The 17,500-nt window shown below is 31.6% G+C and overlaps 1 protein-coding gene across 3 annotated transcripts; it reads left to right on the top strand.

Moving 5' to 3' along the window:
* Positions 1-188: 188 nt before the first annotated feature.
* LOC130828944 (uncharacterized) lies at positions 189-8,071 on the top strand. 3 transcript variants are annotated; one of them, XM_057694992.1, is made up of 4 exons: positions 189-2,159; positions 4,310-5,926; positions 6,004-6,147; positions 6,233-8,071. In XM_057694992.1, the coding sequence occupies exons 2-4, from the start codon at positions 4,592-4,594 to the stop codon at positions 7,166-7,168; spliced, it is 2,415 nt and encodes an 804-aa protein (XP_057550975.1). In that variant the 5' UTR covers positions 189-2,159; positions 4,310-4,591; the 3' UTR covers positions 7,169-8,071. The 3 variants fall into 3 exon arrangements, with proteins under 3 accessions (XP_057550975.1, XP_057550977.1, XP_057550974.1); XM_057694994.1 differs by lacking the exon at positions 189-2,159 and having other exon boundaries at positions 3,048-4,410; positions 4,489-5,926; XM_057694991.1 differs by lacking the exon at positions 189-2,159 and having other exon boundaries at positions 3,048-5,926.
* The last annotated feature ends 9,429 nt before the right edge of the window (positions 8,072-17,500 follow it).

Here is a 17,500-nt window from a genome sequence, read left to right as displayed (position 1 = left end):
ATATTTACTAAACAACTAGGATCAGTTTATCGGAGTACCAGACAAGATAACGTCCGACAACCAGTTTCAAATCAGCAATTCAACAGAGAGAACATCTTCAACTTCGACGGTACGCCACCAGGATCGCCACCAGCTAAGTGAATTTTCCTCTTTCGTTTTCTTCCTTTTATTGATCTTTTTATTTATTTTTTTTATATTTACTTATTGTGTTATTATTGTTATTATTATTATTATTATTATTATTATTATTATTATTATTATTATTATTGTTATTATTGTAATTATTATTTTTATTATTGTTGTTATTGTTATTATTATTATTATTATTATTATTATTATTATTATTAATATTATTTTTACTATGGTTATTTTTGGAAGGGCATTATCCTCTTTCCTTTGCCTTCTTTTGATTTATCTTTTCATTAATTTTTTTTTTATATTTACTTAACAACTAGGATCAGTTTATCGGAATAGCAGACAAGATAACGTCCGACAACCAGTTTCAAATCAGCAATTCAACAGAGAGAACATCTTCAACTTCGACGGCACGCCACCAGGATCGCCACCAGCTAAGTGCATTTTCCTCTTCCGCTTTCTTCCTTTCATTGATGTTTTTATTTATTTTTTTTATAATTACTTTTTGTGATTGTGATTATGATTGTAATTGTGTGTGTTTGTGTTTGTGTTTGTGTTTGTGATTGTGATTGTGATTGTGATTGTGTTTGTGATTGCGTTTATGATTGCGTTTGTGTTTGTGATTGTGTTTGTGTTTGTGTTTGTGTTTGTGATTGCGTTTGTGTTTGTGATTGTGATTGTGATTGTGTTTGTGTTTGTGTTTATGTTTGTGATTGTGTTTGTGTTCGTGTTTGTGTTCGTGTTTGTGTTTGGGATTGGGTTTGGAATTGAGATTGGTATTGAGTTTGGGTTTGGGTTTCGGATTGTGATTGGGATTGTGTTTGTGTTTGTGTTTGTGTTTGTGTTTGTGTTTGTGATTGTGTTTGTGTTTGTGTTTGTGTTTGTGTTTGTGTTTGTGTTTGTGTTTGTGATTGTGTTTGTGTTTGTGTTTCTGATTGTGATTATGATTGTGATTGTGACTGTAATTATGATTGTGATTGTGATAGATTGTAATTGTGATTGTTAATTATTATTGTTATTATTTTTATTGTTATTAATATTATTATTATTATTATTATTATTATTATTATTATTATTATTATATTTATTATTATTATTATTATTATTTTTTTTTTATTTACAACTAGGATCAGTTTATCGGAATAGCAGACAAGATAACGTCCGACAACTAGTTTCAAATCAGCAATTCAACAGAGAGTACATCTTCAACTTCGACGGCACGCCACCAGGATCGCCACCAGCTAAGTGCATTTGCCTCTTCCGTTTTCTTCCTTTCATTGATGTTTTTACTTATTTTTTTTATAATTACTTTTTGTGATTGTGATTGTGATTATGATTGTAATTGTGTGTGTTTGTGTTTGTGTTTGTGATTGTGATTGTGATTCTGATTGTGTTTGTGATTGCGTTTATGATTGCGTTTGTGTTTGTGATTGTGTTTGTGTTTGTGTTTGTATTTGTGATTGTGTTTGTGATTGCGTTTGTGATTGCATTTTTGTTTGTGATTGTGATTGTGATTGTGATTGTGATTGTGTTTGTGTTTGTGTTTATGTTTGTGATTGTGTTTGTGTTTGTGTTTGAGATTGGGTTTGCGATTGGGTTTGGGATTGGGATTGGTATTGGGTTTGGGTTTGGGTTTCGGATTGTGTTTGTGTTTGTGTTTGTGTTTGTGTTTGTGTTTGTGTTTGTGATTGTGTTTGTGTTTGTGTTTGTGTTTCTGATTGTGATTATGATTGTGATTGTGACTGTAATTATGATTGTGATTGTGATTGATTGTAATTGTGATTGTTAATTATTATTGTTATTATTTTTATTGTTATTAATATTATAATTATTATTATTATTATTATTATTATTATTATTATTATTATATTTATTATTATTATTATTATTTTTTATTTACATCTAGGATCAGTTTATCGGAATAGCAGACAAGATAACGTCCGACAACCAGTTTCAAATCAGCAATTCAACAGAGAGTACATCTTCAACTTCGACGGCACGCCACCAGGATCGCCACCAGCTAAGTACATTTTCTTCTTCCGTTTTCTTCCTTTCATTGATGTTTTTATTTATTTTTTTTATAATTACTTTTTGTGATTGTGATTGTGTTTGTGTTTGTGTTTGTGTTTGTGATTGTGATTGTGATTCTGATTGTGTTTGTGATTTCGTTTATGATTGCTTTTGTGTTTGTGATTGTGTTTGTGATTGCGTTTGTGATTGCGTTTTTGTTTGTGATTGTGATTGTGTTTGTGTTTGTGTTTGTGTTTATGTTTGTGATTGTGTTTTTGTTTGGGATTGGGTTTGGGATTGAGACTGGGATTGGGTTTGGGTTTGGTTTTGTTTTTCGGATGGTGATTGGGATTGTGTTTGTGTTTGTGTTTGTGTTTGTGTTTGTGTTTGTGATTGTGTTTGTGTTTGTGTTTGTTTTTGTGTTTGTGTTTCTGATTGTGATTATGATTGTGATTGTGACTGTAATTATGATTGTGATTGTGATTGATTGTAATTGTGATTGTTATTATTATTGTTATTATTTTTATTGTTATTAATATTATTATTATTATTATTATTATTATTATTATGGTTATTTTTGGAAGGATATTGTCCTCTTTCCTTTGCTTTCTTTTGATTTATCTTTTCATTAATTTTTTTTTATATTTACTAAACAACTAGGAACAGTTTATCAGAGTACCAGACAAGATAACGTCCGACAACCAGTTTCAAATCAGCAATTCAAGAGAGAGAACATCTTCAACTTCGACGACACGCCACCAGAATTGACACCAGCTAAGTGAATTTTCCTCTTCTGTTTTCTTCCTTTTATTGATCTTTTTATTTATTTTTTTTATATTTACTTATTGTGTTATTATTATTATTATTATTATTATTATTATTATTATTATTATTATTATTTATTATTATTATTATTATTATTATTGTTATTATTTATTATTATTATTTATTATTATTATTGTTATTTTTGTAATTATTATTTTTATTAATTATTATTATTATTATTATTTTTATTATTATTATTTTTACTATGGTTATTTTTGGAAAGACATTGTCCTTTTTCCCTTTACTTCCTTTTGATTTATCTTTTCATTAATTTTTTTTATATTTACTTCACAACTAAGATCAGTTTATCGGAGTATCAGACAAGATAACGACCGTCAACCAGTTTCAAATCAGCAATTCAACAGAGAAAACATCTTCAACTTCGACGGCACGCGACCAGGATCGCCACCAGCTAAGTGCATTTCCCTCTTCCGTTTTCTTTCTTTCATTGATCTTTTTATTTATTTATTTTTATAATTACTTTTTGTGATTGTGATTATGATGACGATTGTGATTGTGATTGTGTTTGTGATTGTGTTTGTGTTTGTGTTTGTGTTTGTGTTTGTGTTTTTGATTGCGTTTGTGATTGCGTTTATGATTGCGTTTGTAATTGAGTTTGTGTTTGTGTTTGTGTTTGTGTTTGTGTTTGTGATTGCGTTTGTGATTGCGTTTGTGATTGTGATTGTGTTTGTGTTTGTGATTGTGTTTTTGTTTGTGTTTGTGTTTGTGTTTGTGTTTGTGTTTCGGATTGGGATTGGGATTGGGATTGGGATTGTGTTTGTGTTTGTATTTGTGTTTGTGATTGTGTTTGTGTTTGTGTTTGTGTCTGTGATTTTGATTGCGTTTGTGATTGCGTTTGTGTTTGTGTGTGTTTGTGTTTAGGTTTTGTGTTTGTGTTTGTGTTTGTGTTAGTGATTGCGTTTGTGTTTGTGTTTGTGATTGTGATTGTGATTGTGATTGTGATTGTGATTGTGATTGTGTTTGTGTTTGTGTTTGTGATTGTGATTGTGTTTGTGTTTGTGTTTGTGTTTCTGATTGTGATTGTGATTGTGACTGTAATTGTGATTGTGATTGTGATTGATTGTAATTGTGATTGTTATTGTTATTGTTATTATTTTTAGGCAAAATGTTAAAAAACTACCTAACATAAACCCAACTTTGCAAATAACTACCTTAACTAAGAATTTTTGCAAAAAACTACCTTACATAATACATTATTTTGCAAAAGAGTACCTTGTAACGGAATTAGGCCTTTGACCGCTTATTTTGACGTTGACCAGCACGTGCCAGTCACGTGTCACCTTCATTAACCTAAATCTCCTTTCTCCCAAATTCGCAGCCATTCTTCCAGCTCGAAATTCCTAAAGCTTTCACCAATTCGCCAATTCGCTCCCATCCAGCTCGTAAGATCAAGTTCATTGGAATTTCTAAGCAAATCCGGTATGTACTACTAATTAATTATGGTTTTGTACTTCTTTGTTGCATCTTAGTTATAATTTTAAATTTTTTCGTTTTTAGATTTGCTTCCTCCTGCAGCTAGATTTGCTTCTTTGTTGTTGTATCTGAATACTATATTAGGGTTCTTAAAATTAGCTATATCAATCCGTAAAAATTAGCTAAGATGAAGAAATTGACAATCCGTAAAAAAGCCATTGATTCGAAAAAGAAGCAGTGTGAGTTGTCAACTGAGGTGGGTAATGTAAGGGTAGATGATGTCTTGATTGAAAGTTCTGAGCTGTTTTTAGCAAATGTAGATGGTAATGCTGATGAGGTTGAGGATAGTAGTAGTGATGATGATTATACATGTGTTAATGAAGATGAATATGAGAATGATTCTGATTTGTTTGCGGAAAATGTAGTTTATGGTCTTGATGATGTGTTTATAGACGATGAGGAAGTTAGGTTGATATTAGATAAGGAGGTTGATGAGCAAAACAACACAGACATGTACTTTAATGATGATGAACCGCAGTCTGATGATTATGATTTGAGTGCCTTGATTGATGATGAGGAAGGTATATGCAGCTATCCTACATTCAACCCTGAGATTGATTTCAAGGGTAAGATTAATTTGTCTTTAGGGCTTAAGTTTCCTTCGACATATGTGTTTAGAAAAGCACTAAGGTACCATGCTATTGAATGTGGTTACAATTATTATTACCTGCATAATGGTACAAATAGGATCAGTGTGTATTGCTACAACAGATGTGATTGCATGAAATTGAAAGGTAGAATTGTGAACTGTGTTTGTGGGAAGGAGAAGAAGTGTTATTTTAAGGTTCATGCCGTGAAATTGAAAGATGAGGAGACAGTTCAAATAAGGAGTTATTTTCCAAACCACACATGTGGTCACCAACACCAAAATAAGAAAGTCACTGCTTTGTATTTAGCTGAGAAATACATAGATGATTGGAGGGACAATCCAACCTGGGAATTAAAGGCATTTAAGAAACGGGTTAATAGAGAGTTAGGTTGTGAAGTGAAGTATTCTAAGTGTTACATGGCTAAAAGAATTGCAATGAAAATGCTATATGGTGATGCTAGTGAAGAGTATAGCAGGGTTTGGGATTATGCGGAAGCAATAAGGACGTTTAATCCAGGAAGCACAGCAATCGTTAAATGCATTGGAATAGACACACTCCCACCTTTGTTCCAAAGGATGTATATATGCTTGACAGCGTGTAAGGAGGGGTTTGTAGCTGGCTGTAGGCCTATTATAGGTGTTGATGGGGCACATCTGAAGGGAAAATTCCATGGGGTTTTGTTGACTGCTGTTGGTAAAGATGGGAACAATAATATCTTTCCCATTGCATGGGCTGTGGTTGAAACTGAAAATGTAGAAACATGGATATGGTTTCTAAATCTTCTGGTGGAAGACCTTAGGTCGGTAACTGCATCGAGTAGTTGGGTTGAAGCAGAAGGTGAAGCTTTCACCTTCATGAGCGATAGGCAAAAGGTAATTTCTTGTTAATACATTTCTTGTTTCAAATGTAACTAATGAATTTACCCTAAAAAAACTTGTGTAAAATGCAGGGTTTGGTCGAAGCTTTGAACTCAGTGGTTCCTGAATGCGAAATTAGGTTCTGCTGTAGGCATATATGGGCGAACTTCAAGATCAAGTTCCCTGGAGAGTTGTTCAAACAACACTTTTGGAGTGCAGCCAGAGCCTACAACAAGGTATGGAATCATTTATGTTTATAGAATCTTTTAGATACATAAATGAATTTAATGTCAAACTAATTAGTAGCAATTTTCGTTACAGAATCATTTTGATAGAGAAATGAATGTAATAAAGAATATTTCTATTGACGCATATGCATATCTAGCTGCTATTCCTACAAAACATTGGTCTAGGCATGCTTTTTGTAGTAGGAGTAAGTCTGGGATGTTATTGAACAATATTTGTGAGGCATTCAACAATGTGTTAGTAGAAGCAAGGGCGAAGCCTATAATTTCCCTAATGGAGTGGATTAGGAGATATGTAATGCAACGAAGCGCAGCCAAAAGGGAAGGGTTGAGTAACTTTCAAGGTGAGTTGATGCCAGCTATCACTAAAATTATTGAAAAAAATGCAAAAGAAATATATGGTTTAAGGGTAATCCCAATGGATGTTTATGAGTTTGAGGTGGATGATATTGAAGACTGTTACGTTGTAAACTTGGCCAATAGAACTTGCCATTGTGGAAGTTGGGACGTTATAGGGATTCCTTGCAAACATGCCGTTGCTTGTATTGTGCTTAGAAAATTAGATGCCAAAGACTTTGTCCACGAGGCGTATCTCGTAGAAACGTATCGAAAAACGTATAGTCCAAAGTTTTATGGTATGCCAGGACACAAAATGTGGCCAACAACCACTTTAGCCAAACCACTTCCTCCACCATATAGAAAGATGCCTGGAAGGCCTAACAAGAGGAAAAGAAAGAAGGAAGTTGGTGAAGGTAAAGGAGGAAAGAAGGCTATTACAGAATTCAAGCAAAGGAGATGTGGTAATTGCGGTGAAGTTGGTCACTACAAAAAGGGCTGCAAAAATCAACCTAAACCACCACCACCAACAAAGACCAAGTCAAAAGGTGGAAGGCCTAAAATGGGATCTTCTTCTACTCAACAATCTACAACCAATGATGTGCCTAGCTCCAGTGGTCAACAACAAACGCAAAACGCTGCATCTACTTCATGTATAATGGATCAAAATAGTTAAATATAGACTTGTACTATGTTGAATTATGTCTGGGATGTACCCTGTAATGTTGAGCTTAATTAAATGTTTTTTAGCAAATGAAGTATGTATACTCAGAATGTTCTGTTGCTCTAATATTGCTGTACCCAGTTGAACTTAATGTAATGTTCCTTGCAATCAGTAATTGAATTATTTGCACTATCTTGAATCAGTAGGCATATATGTGTGAATCAGTAATGTTGCTGTACCCTGTACCCTGAAGTGCTTTGAATCAGTTCACATTTTGAAGATGAGTATACAGAGTATCAGTGAAGCTGAGTATCAAAGTGTGCTTTGAATCAGTACTTTTTGTGCTTTGAATCAGTATGCAGAAGATGAGTATGCAGAAAATATGTGCAGCAATGTGTAATTGAACTGATTGTTTAAGTTGATTGAATAGTAATTGAATAGTAATTGAACTGATCATGTGGATTTAAGTTGATTTCTGTTGCAGCAACTGTGTGTTTGAAGTTGAACTGATTGTTTGTGCAGCATGTATTGAAGTAATCAGTAATTCAACTAAAATTGAATATTGAATAGAAGTTGAAATGATCAGTTCAGTAATTTAAGTTTATCATTAGCAATGTGTGTTTGAATCAAGAATGTGTGTGCATCAACAAATTGAATCAATATTGGCCATAATCAGAAAATGTGTTTGAAACAAGGTGTTGATGTTGATGTTGTGCAACAAGGTGTTTGAAACAGCAATGAACTGATCTTGTGGTGCAAATGTGTTTGAATTGTGTTTGAGGATGATTTTGAACTGATCATCAAACACATCACCAACAGAACTGATCATTTTAGTATGCAACAATGTTGATGTTGATGTTGAACATTAAAGTATGTAGCAATGTTCAATAATTGAAGAGAGCCATGTTTAGTATTCAATGTTCAACAGATCATCAACCACATCAGTTCATCAGTTCACCAGCAAACACACAGCAAATTTTGGCAAATCAATTCACACATAGCACCACAGCAATGTTCAACAACTCAGTACATCATTCATTCATTCATTCATACACAACACCACAGCACCACAACAAACATACACAGCACCACATCAAACAAAGGAAGCACAGAACAATACCTGCAAAGAAAATTAAATGGAAAAAATAAAAAGATCATTCATTCAATCAGAATCATCATGTTACAATATCCAAATCAATCTTACAATAATGCTTAACTAGGTGCTAAACATCAGTTAGCACCCTTGATTAATACAAGAAATACCAACAGAAAACAAAAAAAAAACCCTAAAAAAAAGCTTTTGATATGATTTCCAAGCTCCCTCTGATTCAACCATTTCTTCTTCAACATTTTAATTTCTGAAAGAGCTTGTTCATTTTCGTGTTCCAAGCAACATATCCTTGATGTCAAGATCTTGATTTCGGTTGCCAATTGACGCTTTTCCTCCACAAGCTTGTTAGTGAGTTTTCTTTGCCAAACAACCATTTCAGGTTCATCAACCCATTTAAACTTTTTGCAACCCCTCGATTTTGTATCAGGATTATAAAAAACGCAAGTATTAAACCTTCTTCCAGGATTTTCCTTGGTCCATGAAACCCTCCTTGCAAAGGGAACTCCACACGCACAATTTTCAATGGAAGAGTTTTCGCTTGAAGAAGAAGCAGACATAACTGATTAATTGGAAGAAAACGATGATCTTTGAGAGAATTAGGGTTTATCGCAAATGGGAGAAAAGAGGAATGAATGGAAGATGAAGCAGGATTGAATGCTGGGAAGTGAAAAGAAGGAGATTTAGGTTAATGAAGGTGACACGTGACTGGCACGTGCTGGTCAACGTCAAAATAAGCGGTCAAAGGCCTAATTCCGTTACAAGGTACTCTTTTGCAAAATAATGTATTATGTAAGGTAGTTTTTTGCAAAATTTTTTAGTTAAGGTAGTTATTTGCAAAGTTGGGTTTATGTTAGGTAGTTTTTTAACATTTTGCCTTATTTTTATTGTTATTAATATTATTGTTATTATTATTATTATTATTATTATTATTATTATTATTATTATTATTATTATTATTATTTTTACTGTGGTTATTGTTGGAAGGGCATTGTCCTCTTCTCTTTACTTCGTTTTGATTTATCTTTTCATTAATTTTTTTTTATATTTACTTAACAACTAGGATCTGTTTATCGGAATACCAGACAAGATAACGTCCGACAACCAGTTTCAAATCAGCAATTCAACAGAGAGAACATCTTCAACTTCGACGGCACGTCACCAGGATCGCCACCAGCTAAGTGAATTTTCCTCTTCCGTTTTCTTCCTTTCATTGATCTGTTTATTTATTTTTTTTTTATATTTACTTATTGTGTTATTATTTATATAATAATAATAATAATAATAATAATAATAATTATTATTATTATTATTATTTATTATTTATTATTATTATTATTATTATTATTATTATTGTTATTGTTGTAATTATTATTTTTATTACTGTTGTTATTATTATTATTATTATTATTATTATTATTATTATTTTTTTTTATTTTTTACTATGGTTATTTTTGGAAGGGCATTGTCCTCTTCTCTTTTCTTCCTTTTGATTTATCTTTTCATTAATTTTATTTTGTATTTACTTAACAACTAGGATCAGTTTATCGGAGTACCAGACAAGATAACGTCCGACAACCAGTTTCAAATCAGCAATTTAATAGAGAGAACATCTTCAACTTCGACGGCACGCCACCAGGATCGCCCCCAGCTAAGTGAATTTTCCTCTTCCGTTTTCTTCCTTTCATTGATCTTTTTATTTATTTTTTTTATATTTACTTATTGTATTATTATTGTTATTATTATTGTTATTATTATTATTATTATTATTTTTATAACTATTATTATTATTATTATTATTATTATTATTATTATTGTTATTATTGTAATTATTATTTTTATTATTATTATTTATTATTATTATTATTATTATTATTATTATTATTATTATTATTATTATTATTATTGTTATTATTGTAATTATTATTTTTATTATTGTAATTATTATTTTTATTATTGTTATTATTATTATTGTTATTATTATTATTATTATTATTATTATTATTATTATTATTATTATTATTATTATTATTATTTTTACTATGGTTATTTTTGGAAGGGCATTGTCCTCTTTCCTTTGCTTCCTTTTGATTTATCTTTTCATTAATTTTTTTTTATATTTATTTAACAACTAGGATCAGTTTATCGGAATAACAGACAAGATAACGTCGGACAACCAGTTTCAAATCAGCAATTCAACAGAGAGTACATCTTCAACTTCGACGGCACGCCAGCAGAATCGCCACCAGCTAAGTGCATTTTCCTCTTCCGTTTTCTTCCTTTCATTGATGTTTTTATTTATTTTTTTTATAATTACTTTTTGTGATTGTGATTGTGATTATGATTGTAATTGTGTGTGTTTGTGTTTGTGTTTGTGTTTGTGTTTGTGATTGTGATTGTGATTGTGATTGTGATTTTGATTGTGTTTGTGATTGCGTTTATGATTGCGTTTGTGTTTGTGATTGTGTTTGTGTTTGTGTTTGTGTTTGTGATTGTGTTTGTGTTTGTGTTTGTGTTTGTGTTTGTGTTTGTGTTTTTGATTGTGATTATGATTGTGATTGTGATTGTGACTGTAATTATGATTGTGATTGTGATTGATTGTAATTGTGATTGTTATTATTATTGTTATTATTTTTATTGTTATTATTATTATTATTATTATTATTATTATTATTATTATTATTATTATTATTATTACTATTTTTACTATGGTTATTTTTGGAAGGATATTGTACTCTTCCCTTTGCCTCCTATTGATTTATCTTTTCATTAATTTTTTTTATATTTACTAAACAACTAGGATCAGTTTATAAGAGTACCAGACAAGATAACGTCCGACAACCAGTTTCAAATCAGCAATTTAACAGAGAGAACATCTTCAACTTCGACGGCACGCCACGAGCTAAGTGCATTTTCCTCTTCCGTTTTCTTCCTTTCATTGATCTTTTTATTTATTTTTTTTATATTTACTTATTGTGTTATTATTATTATTATTATTATTATTATTATTATTATTATTATTATTATTATTATTATTTTACTATGGTTATTTTTGGAAGGGCATTGTCCTCTTCTCTTTACTTCGTTTTGATTTATCTTTTCATTAATTTTTTTTATATTTACTTAATAACTAGGATCTGTTTATCGGAATACCAGACAAGATAACGTCCGACAACCAGTTTCAAATCAGCAATTCAACAGTGAGAACATCTTCAACTTCGACGGCACGCCACCTGGATCGCCACCAGCTAAGTGAATTTTCCTCTTCCGTTTTCCTACTTTCATTGCTCTTTTTAATTATTTTTTTTTATATTTACTTATTGTGTTATTATTTATATTATTATTATTATTATTATTATTTTTTTTATTATTATTTATTATTATTATTATTATTATTATTATTATTATTATTGTTATTATTGTAATTATTATTTTTATTACTGTTATTATTATTATTAGTATTATTATTATTAATATTATTATTATTATTATTATTATTATTATTATTATTATTATTATTATTATTATTATTATCTTTACTATGGTTATTTTTGGAAGAACATTGTCCTCTTCTCTTTTCTTTCTTTTGATTTATCTTTTCATTAATTTTTTTTTATATTTACTTAACAGCTAGGATCAGTTTATCGGAGTACCAGACAAGATAACGTCCGACAACCAGTTTCAAATCAGTAATTCAATAGAGAGAACATCTTCAACTTCGACGACACGCCACCAGGATCGCCCTCAGCTAAGTGAATTTTCCTCTTCCGTTTTCTTCCTTTCATTGATCTTTTTATTTATTTTTTTTATATTTACTTATTGTGTTATTATTGTTATTATTATTGTTATTATTATTATTATTATTATTTTTATTACTATTATTATTATTATTATTATTATTATTATTATTATTATTATTGTTATTTTTATTATTATTATTATTGTTAATATTATTATTATTATTATTATTATTATTATTATTATTATTGTTGTTGTTATTGTAATTATTATTTTTATTATTATTATTTATTATTATTATTATTATTATTATTATTATTATTATTATTATTATTGTTATTATTGTTATTATTGTAATTATTATTTTTATTATTGTTGTTATTATTATTATTATTATTATTATTATTATTATTATTATGGTTATTTTTGGAAGGGCATTGTCCTCTTTCCTTTGCTTCCTTTTGATTTTTCTTTCCATTAATTTTTTTTTATATTTATTTAACAACTAGGATCAGTTTATCGGAATACCAGACAAGATAACGTCCGACAACCAGTTTCAAATCAGCAATTCATCAGAGAGTACATCTTCAACTTCGACGGCACGCCAGCAGGATCGCCACCAGCTAAGTGCATTTTCCTCTTCCGTTTTCTTCCTTTCATTGATGTTTTTATTTATTTTTTTGATAATTACTTTTTGTGATTGTGATTGTGATTATGATTGTAATTGTGTGTTTGTGTTTGTGTTTGTGATTGTGATTGTGATTTTGATTGTGTTTGTGATTGCGTTTATGATTGCGTTTGTGTTTGTGTTTGTGATTGTGTTTGTGATTGCGTTTGTGTTTGTGTTTGTGATTGTGTTTGGGTTTGGGTTTGGGTTTGGGTTTGGGTTTGGGATCGGGATCGTGATCGGGTTCGGGTTCGGGATCGGGATCGGGATCGGGATCGGGTTTGGGTTTGTGATTGTGTTTGTGTTTGTGTTTGTGTTTGTGATTGTGTTTGTGTTTGTGTTTATGTTTGTGTTTGTGATTCTGATTATGATTGTGATTGTGATTGTGATTGATTGTAATTGTGATTGTGATTGATTGTAATTGTGATTGTTATTATTATTATTATTATTATTATTATTATTATTATTATTATTATTATTATTGTTATTATTATTATTATTATTATTATTATTATTATTTTTACTATGGTTATTTTTGGAAGGATATTGTCCCCTTCCCTTTGCTTCCTTTTGACTTATCTTTTCATTAATTTTTTTTTTATATTTACTTAACAACTAGGATCAGTTTATCGGAGTACCAGACATCCGACAACCAGTTTCAAATCAGCAATTCAAAAGAGAGAACATCTTCAACTTCGACGGCACGCCACCAGGATCGCCACCAGCTAAGTGAATTTTCCTCTTCCGTTTTCTTCCTTTCATTGATGTTTTTATTTATTTTTTTATATTTATTTATTGTGTTATTATTGTTATTGTTGTTATTATTATTATTATTATTATTATTATTATTATTATTATTATTATTTTTATTATTATTATTATTATTATTATTATTATTGTTATTATTATTATTATTATTAGTTTTACTATGGTTATTTTTGGAAAGGCATTATCCTCTTCCCTTTGCTTCTCTTTTATTTATCTTTTCATTCATTTTTTTTTATATTTACTTTACAACTAGGATCAGTTTATCGGAGTATCAGACAAGATAACGACCGGCAACCAGTTTCAAATCAGCAATTCAACAGACAGAACATGTTCAACTTCGACGGCACGCCACCAGGATCGCCACTAGGATCGCCACCAGCTAAGTGCATTTTTCTCTTCCGTTTTCTTCCTTTTATCTTTTTATTGATTTTTTTTTTATAATTACTTTTCGTGATTGTGATTGTGATTATAATTGTGATTGTGATTGTGATTGTGATTTTGATTGTTTGTGTTTGTGTTTGTGTTTGTGTTTGTGATTGTGATTGTGTTTGTGTTTGTGTTTGTGTTTGTATTTGTGTTTGTGATTTTGTTTGTGTTGGTGTTTGTGTTTGTGTTTGTGTTTTTTTGTTTGTGTTTGTGATTGTGTTTGTGTTTGTGTTTGTGTTTGTGTTTGTGTTTGTGATTGGGATTGGGATTGGGATTGGGATTGGGATTGGGATTGGGATTGTGTATGTGTTTGTGTTTGTGTTTGCGTTTGCGTTTGCGATTGCGATTGCGATTGCGATTGCGATTGCGATTGTGTTTGATTGTGATTGTGATTGTGATTGTGATTGTGCTTGTGCTTGTGCTTGTACTTGTGCTTTTGCTTTTGCTTTTGCTTGTGCTTGTGCTTGTGCTTGTGTTTGTGATTGTGATTGTGATTGTGACTGTGACTGTAATTGTGATTGTGATTGTGATTGAATGTGATTGTGATTGTTATTATTATTGTTATTATTTTTATTGTTATTAATGTTATCATTATTATTACATGATTATTATTATTATTATTATTATTATTATTATTATTATTATTATTATTATTATTATTGTTTTTATGAGGGTTATTTTTGGTTGTGTGTAGGTATCCTACCGGCAGGACAACAACTAGGATCAGTTTAACGGAGTACCGGACAAGATAACGACCGACAACCAGTTTCAAATCAACAATTTAACTGAGAGAACATCTTCAACTTCGACGGCCCGCCACCAGGATCACCACCAGCTAAGTGCATTTTCCTTTTACCCTTTCTTCCTTTCATTGATCTTTTTATTTATTATTTTTATATTTACTTATTGTATTATATTGTTATTATTATTATTATTATTATTATTATTATTATTATTATTATTATTATTATTATTGTTATTATTATTATTATTATTGTTATATGATTATTATTATTATTATTATTATTATTTTTGAGAAATAAGATTATATTTCATCAAGAAACAACCATATACAAGAATATGGAAACAAATGATGCAAATCCATCATGAGCATAAACTATGGCCACCTTCTAGGAAGGGTTCCAAAGCAATGCTAAATCATTTGTAGCATCATTCAAAAGAAGACAAAGGAAATTACAAGGCTTTGAGCCAATCTATATGTCTATTGTCATCATTACATAATTGGAGAATTCTATTCTTAACAATCCATTTAATATGACCAACCATCTGTGTTGTGGCTGTTGCTTCTTTTTGCCTCCAGATTTTATCATTCCTGAGTTTCCAGATTGCATACACCGTGGCTGCAATAGCCACCACTACCGTAAGCTTCTTCAATCTTGCTCCCTTTATGTTCCAGCCTTTTTGTAGAAGGTGTTGCAACGAGTGGGTCTGAAAATTACAGTCGAGCCATTGCATAACCTGTTTCAGAATCACAACAGTAGAAGAGCAATTAAAGAACAGGTGATCATGAGTTTCAATATCAGTTTTACAAAGGACACAAGTAGCATCATCCACCAAATTGAATTTAAGAAGTTTGTCTCTCGTGAGCAGCCTTCCTCTCACAGTTAGCCAAGTGATGAATCGATGTTTAGGCACAGAAAACCTACACCAAACAGGTCTGCTCCAGGGTACACTGATTCCGGTAGGTTGTAGCTGATTATACACACCCTTGATGCTATAGTGCGTGTTGGGCTGCTGGTGAACAATGGTGATGATTTCTTCACGTAATTTACATATCCCTTTCCACACTCAACTCGTAGTGATGGGAGGCCTGTGATCCTCCCATTGTTGCTCTTTGATATACACCGCATGAACCCATTTAACCCACAAATTATCCTTCTTTTGGCTAATGGACCAGATTTGTTTACCAATAGCTGCCTTGTTCCATAACCAGATATTCCTAATATTCAGACCCCCCCTCTTTTCTAGAAAGACATAGATTTTCCCAAGCAATATTTCCATATTTAGTACTATCGCTAACTCCATGCCAATGGAAATGTTGACACACACTATTTATTTTTGTGATGACTGTTTTAGGAAGAATAAAAATCTGAGACCAGTACGTACAGATGGATATAAGAATAGAATTTACCAATTGTAATCTACCACTGTAAGAGAGGTTCCGAGAGCTCCATAGCTTGATCCTCTTGCACATTTTGTCAATGAGAACCTCACACTCCCTGGGAGTGATCTTCTTGGTGTCCATTGGGACCCCAAGGTAAGTGAAAGGGAGCTTGCCTATCCTAAAGCCAGAGAACTTACCAATCATCTCTTGTTCACTTGTTGTCATGCCTGCAAGAAAAATTTCTGACTTTTCCGCACTAATCTGCAAGCCTGTGGTGTCTGAGAAGAGTTTAAGACTACTGATCATCATGGTAATGGAGTCAATATCACCCCTACAAAAGAGAAGCATATCATCTGCAAACCATAGGTTATTCAGTCTGAGAGATTTGCATCTTGGGTGAAATTTAAATCCTGGGAGATTGGCAGCTTGTTGAAGGATTCTAGTTCCATATTCCATACAGAGGGTGAACAACAGAGGTGAGAGTGGGTCACCTTGTCTGAGGCCTCTTTTTGGTAGGTTAAGAGGAGTAGGATTACCATTGATGAGTAAGGAGTAGGCAGGAGTGGTGATGCATGTCATCACCATCTCTATGAAGTGAGTAGGAAAACCTAGATGGGTGAGCATGTCTTCAATAAAGCTCCACTCGACCGTGTCATAAGCCTTGGTAATATCAAGCTTCATGAGGTACCCTCGTTGCTTCTGACTCGGTCTATAAAGTTTGACCAGGTCCTGACAGAGGAGAACATTGTGAATTATATTCCTACCAGATACAAATGCACCTTGATTCGAGCTGATCACTGTGGGAAGGACCTTGCTCAGTTGAGAACAAATAAGCTTGGTAATGCATTTGTAGATAACATTGTGAATTATGACTGTCTCTGTGAAAAGTTTATGGGTCACCCAATGATTATAAAATTTGAAAGGCTTAAGGCCATGGTGCGCTTTCACTGTGGTGATCACCATAGGGCTGTGGTCAAAATCCCCTTCTGGGCAGAACTGAACTATAGCCTCTTGAAATGTGGTCTCCCAAAGTTGGTTGCATAAGAATCTATCAATCTTCGATAGGACTCTGTTGCACCCATCCTGCTTGTTATTCCAGGTATAGAATCTCCCTATGCTCTTGACATCATGAAGTCTGCATTGATGCATACACTTAGCCATCGGTCGAATATCTTTTTCTCGCACAAAGGAACCAGCTCTATCATCAAAGTGCGTGATAGCATTGAAATCTCCACCTACACACCATGGTTTGGAATGGGTAGCAGCTGTATCTGAAAGAAAATTCCATAGGCAGTTTCTTTTTTGAACATCATTATGGCCATATACAAAAGTACAAAGAAACTTCATTTTAGTAGCATTAACCAAAATTTCAGTGTGGATAAATTGATCTGTCATACCTAAAACATCAATAGTGAAAACATGAGGGTTCCAAGCAACAATAATTCTACCATTATAATGATGAGCATGATTAGAAATTAAATTCCAGTCGGGACATAAGCTAAGGTAAATATT

The sequence above is a fragment of the Amaranthus tricolor genome, chromosome 12 (genome assembly GCF_026212465.1).
Source record: "Amaranthus tricolor cultivar Red isolate AtriRed21 chromosome 12, ASM2621246v1, whole genome shotgun sequence".
Lineage (NCBI taxonomy): Eukaryota > Viridiplantae > Streptophyta > Magnoliopsida > Caryophyllales > Amaranthaceae > Amaranthus > Amaranthus tricolor.
This window is presented reverse-complemented; position numbering and strand designations above follow the sequence as displayed.

Coding starts and splice junctions, on each gene's coding strand:
- LOC130828944 (XM_057694992.1), top strand. CDS start 4,592: ATGAAGAAATTGACAATCCGTAAAAAAGCCATTGATTCGAAAAAGAAG. Junction 5,927..6,003: donor TCATGAGCGATAGGCAAAAG/GTAATTTCTTGT, acceptor TGTAAAATGCAG/GGTTTGGTCGAAGCTTTGAA. Junction 6,148..6,232: donor CAGCCAGAGCCTACAACAAG/GTATGGAATCAT, acceptor TTTTCGTTACAG/AATCATTTTGATAGAGAAAT.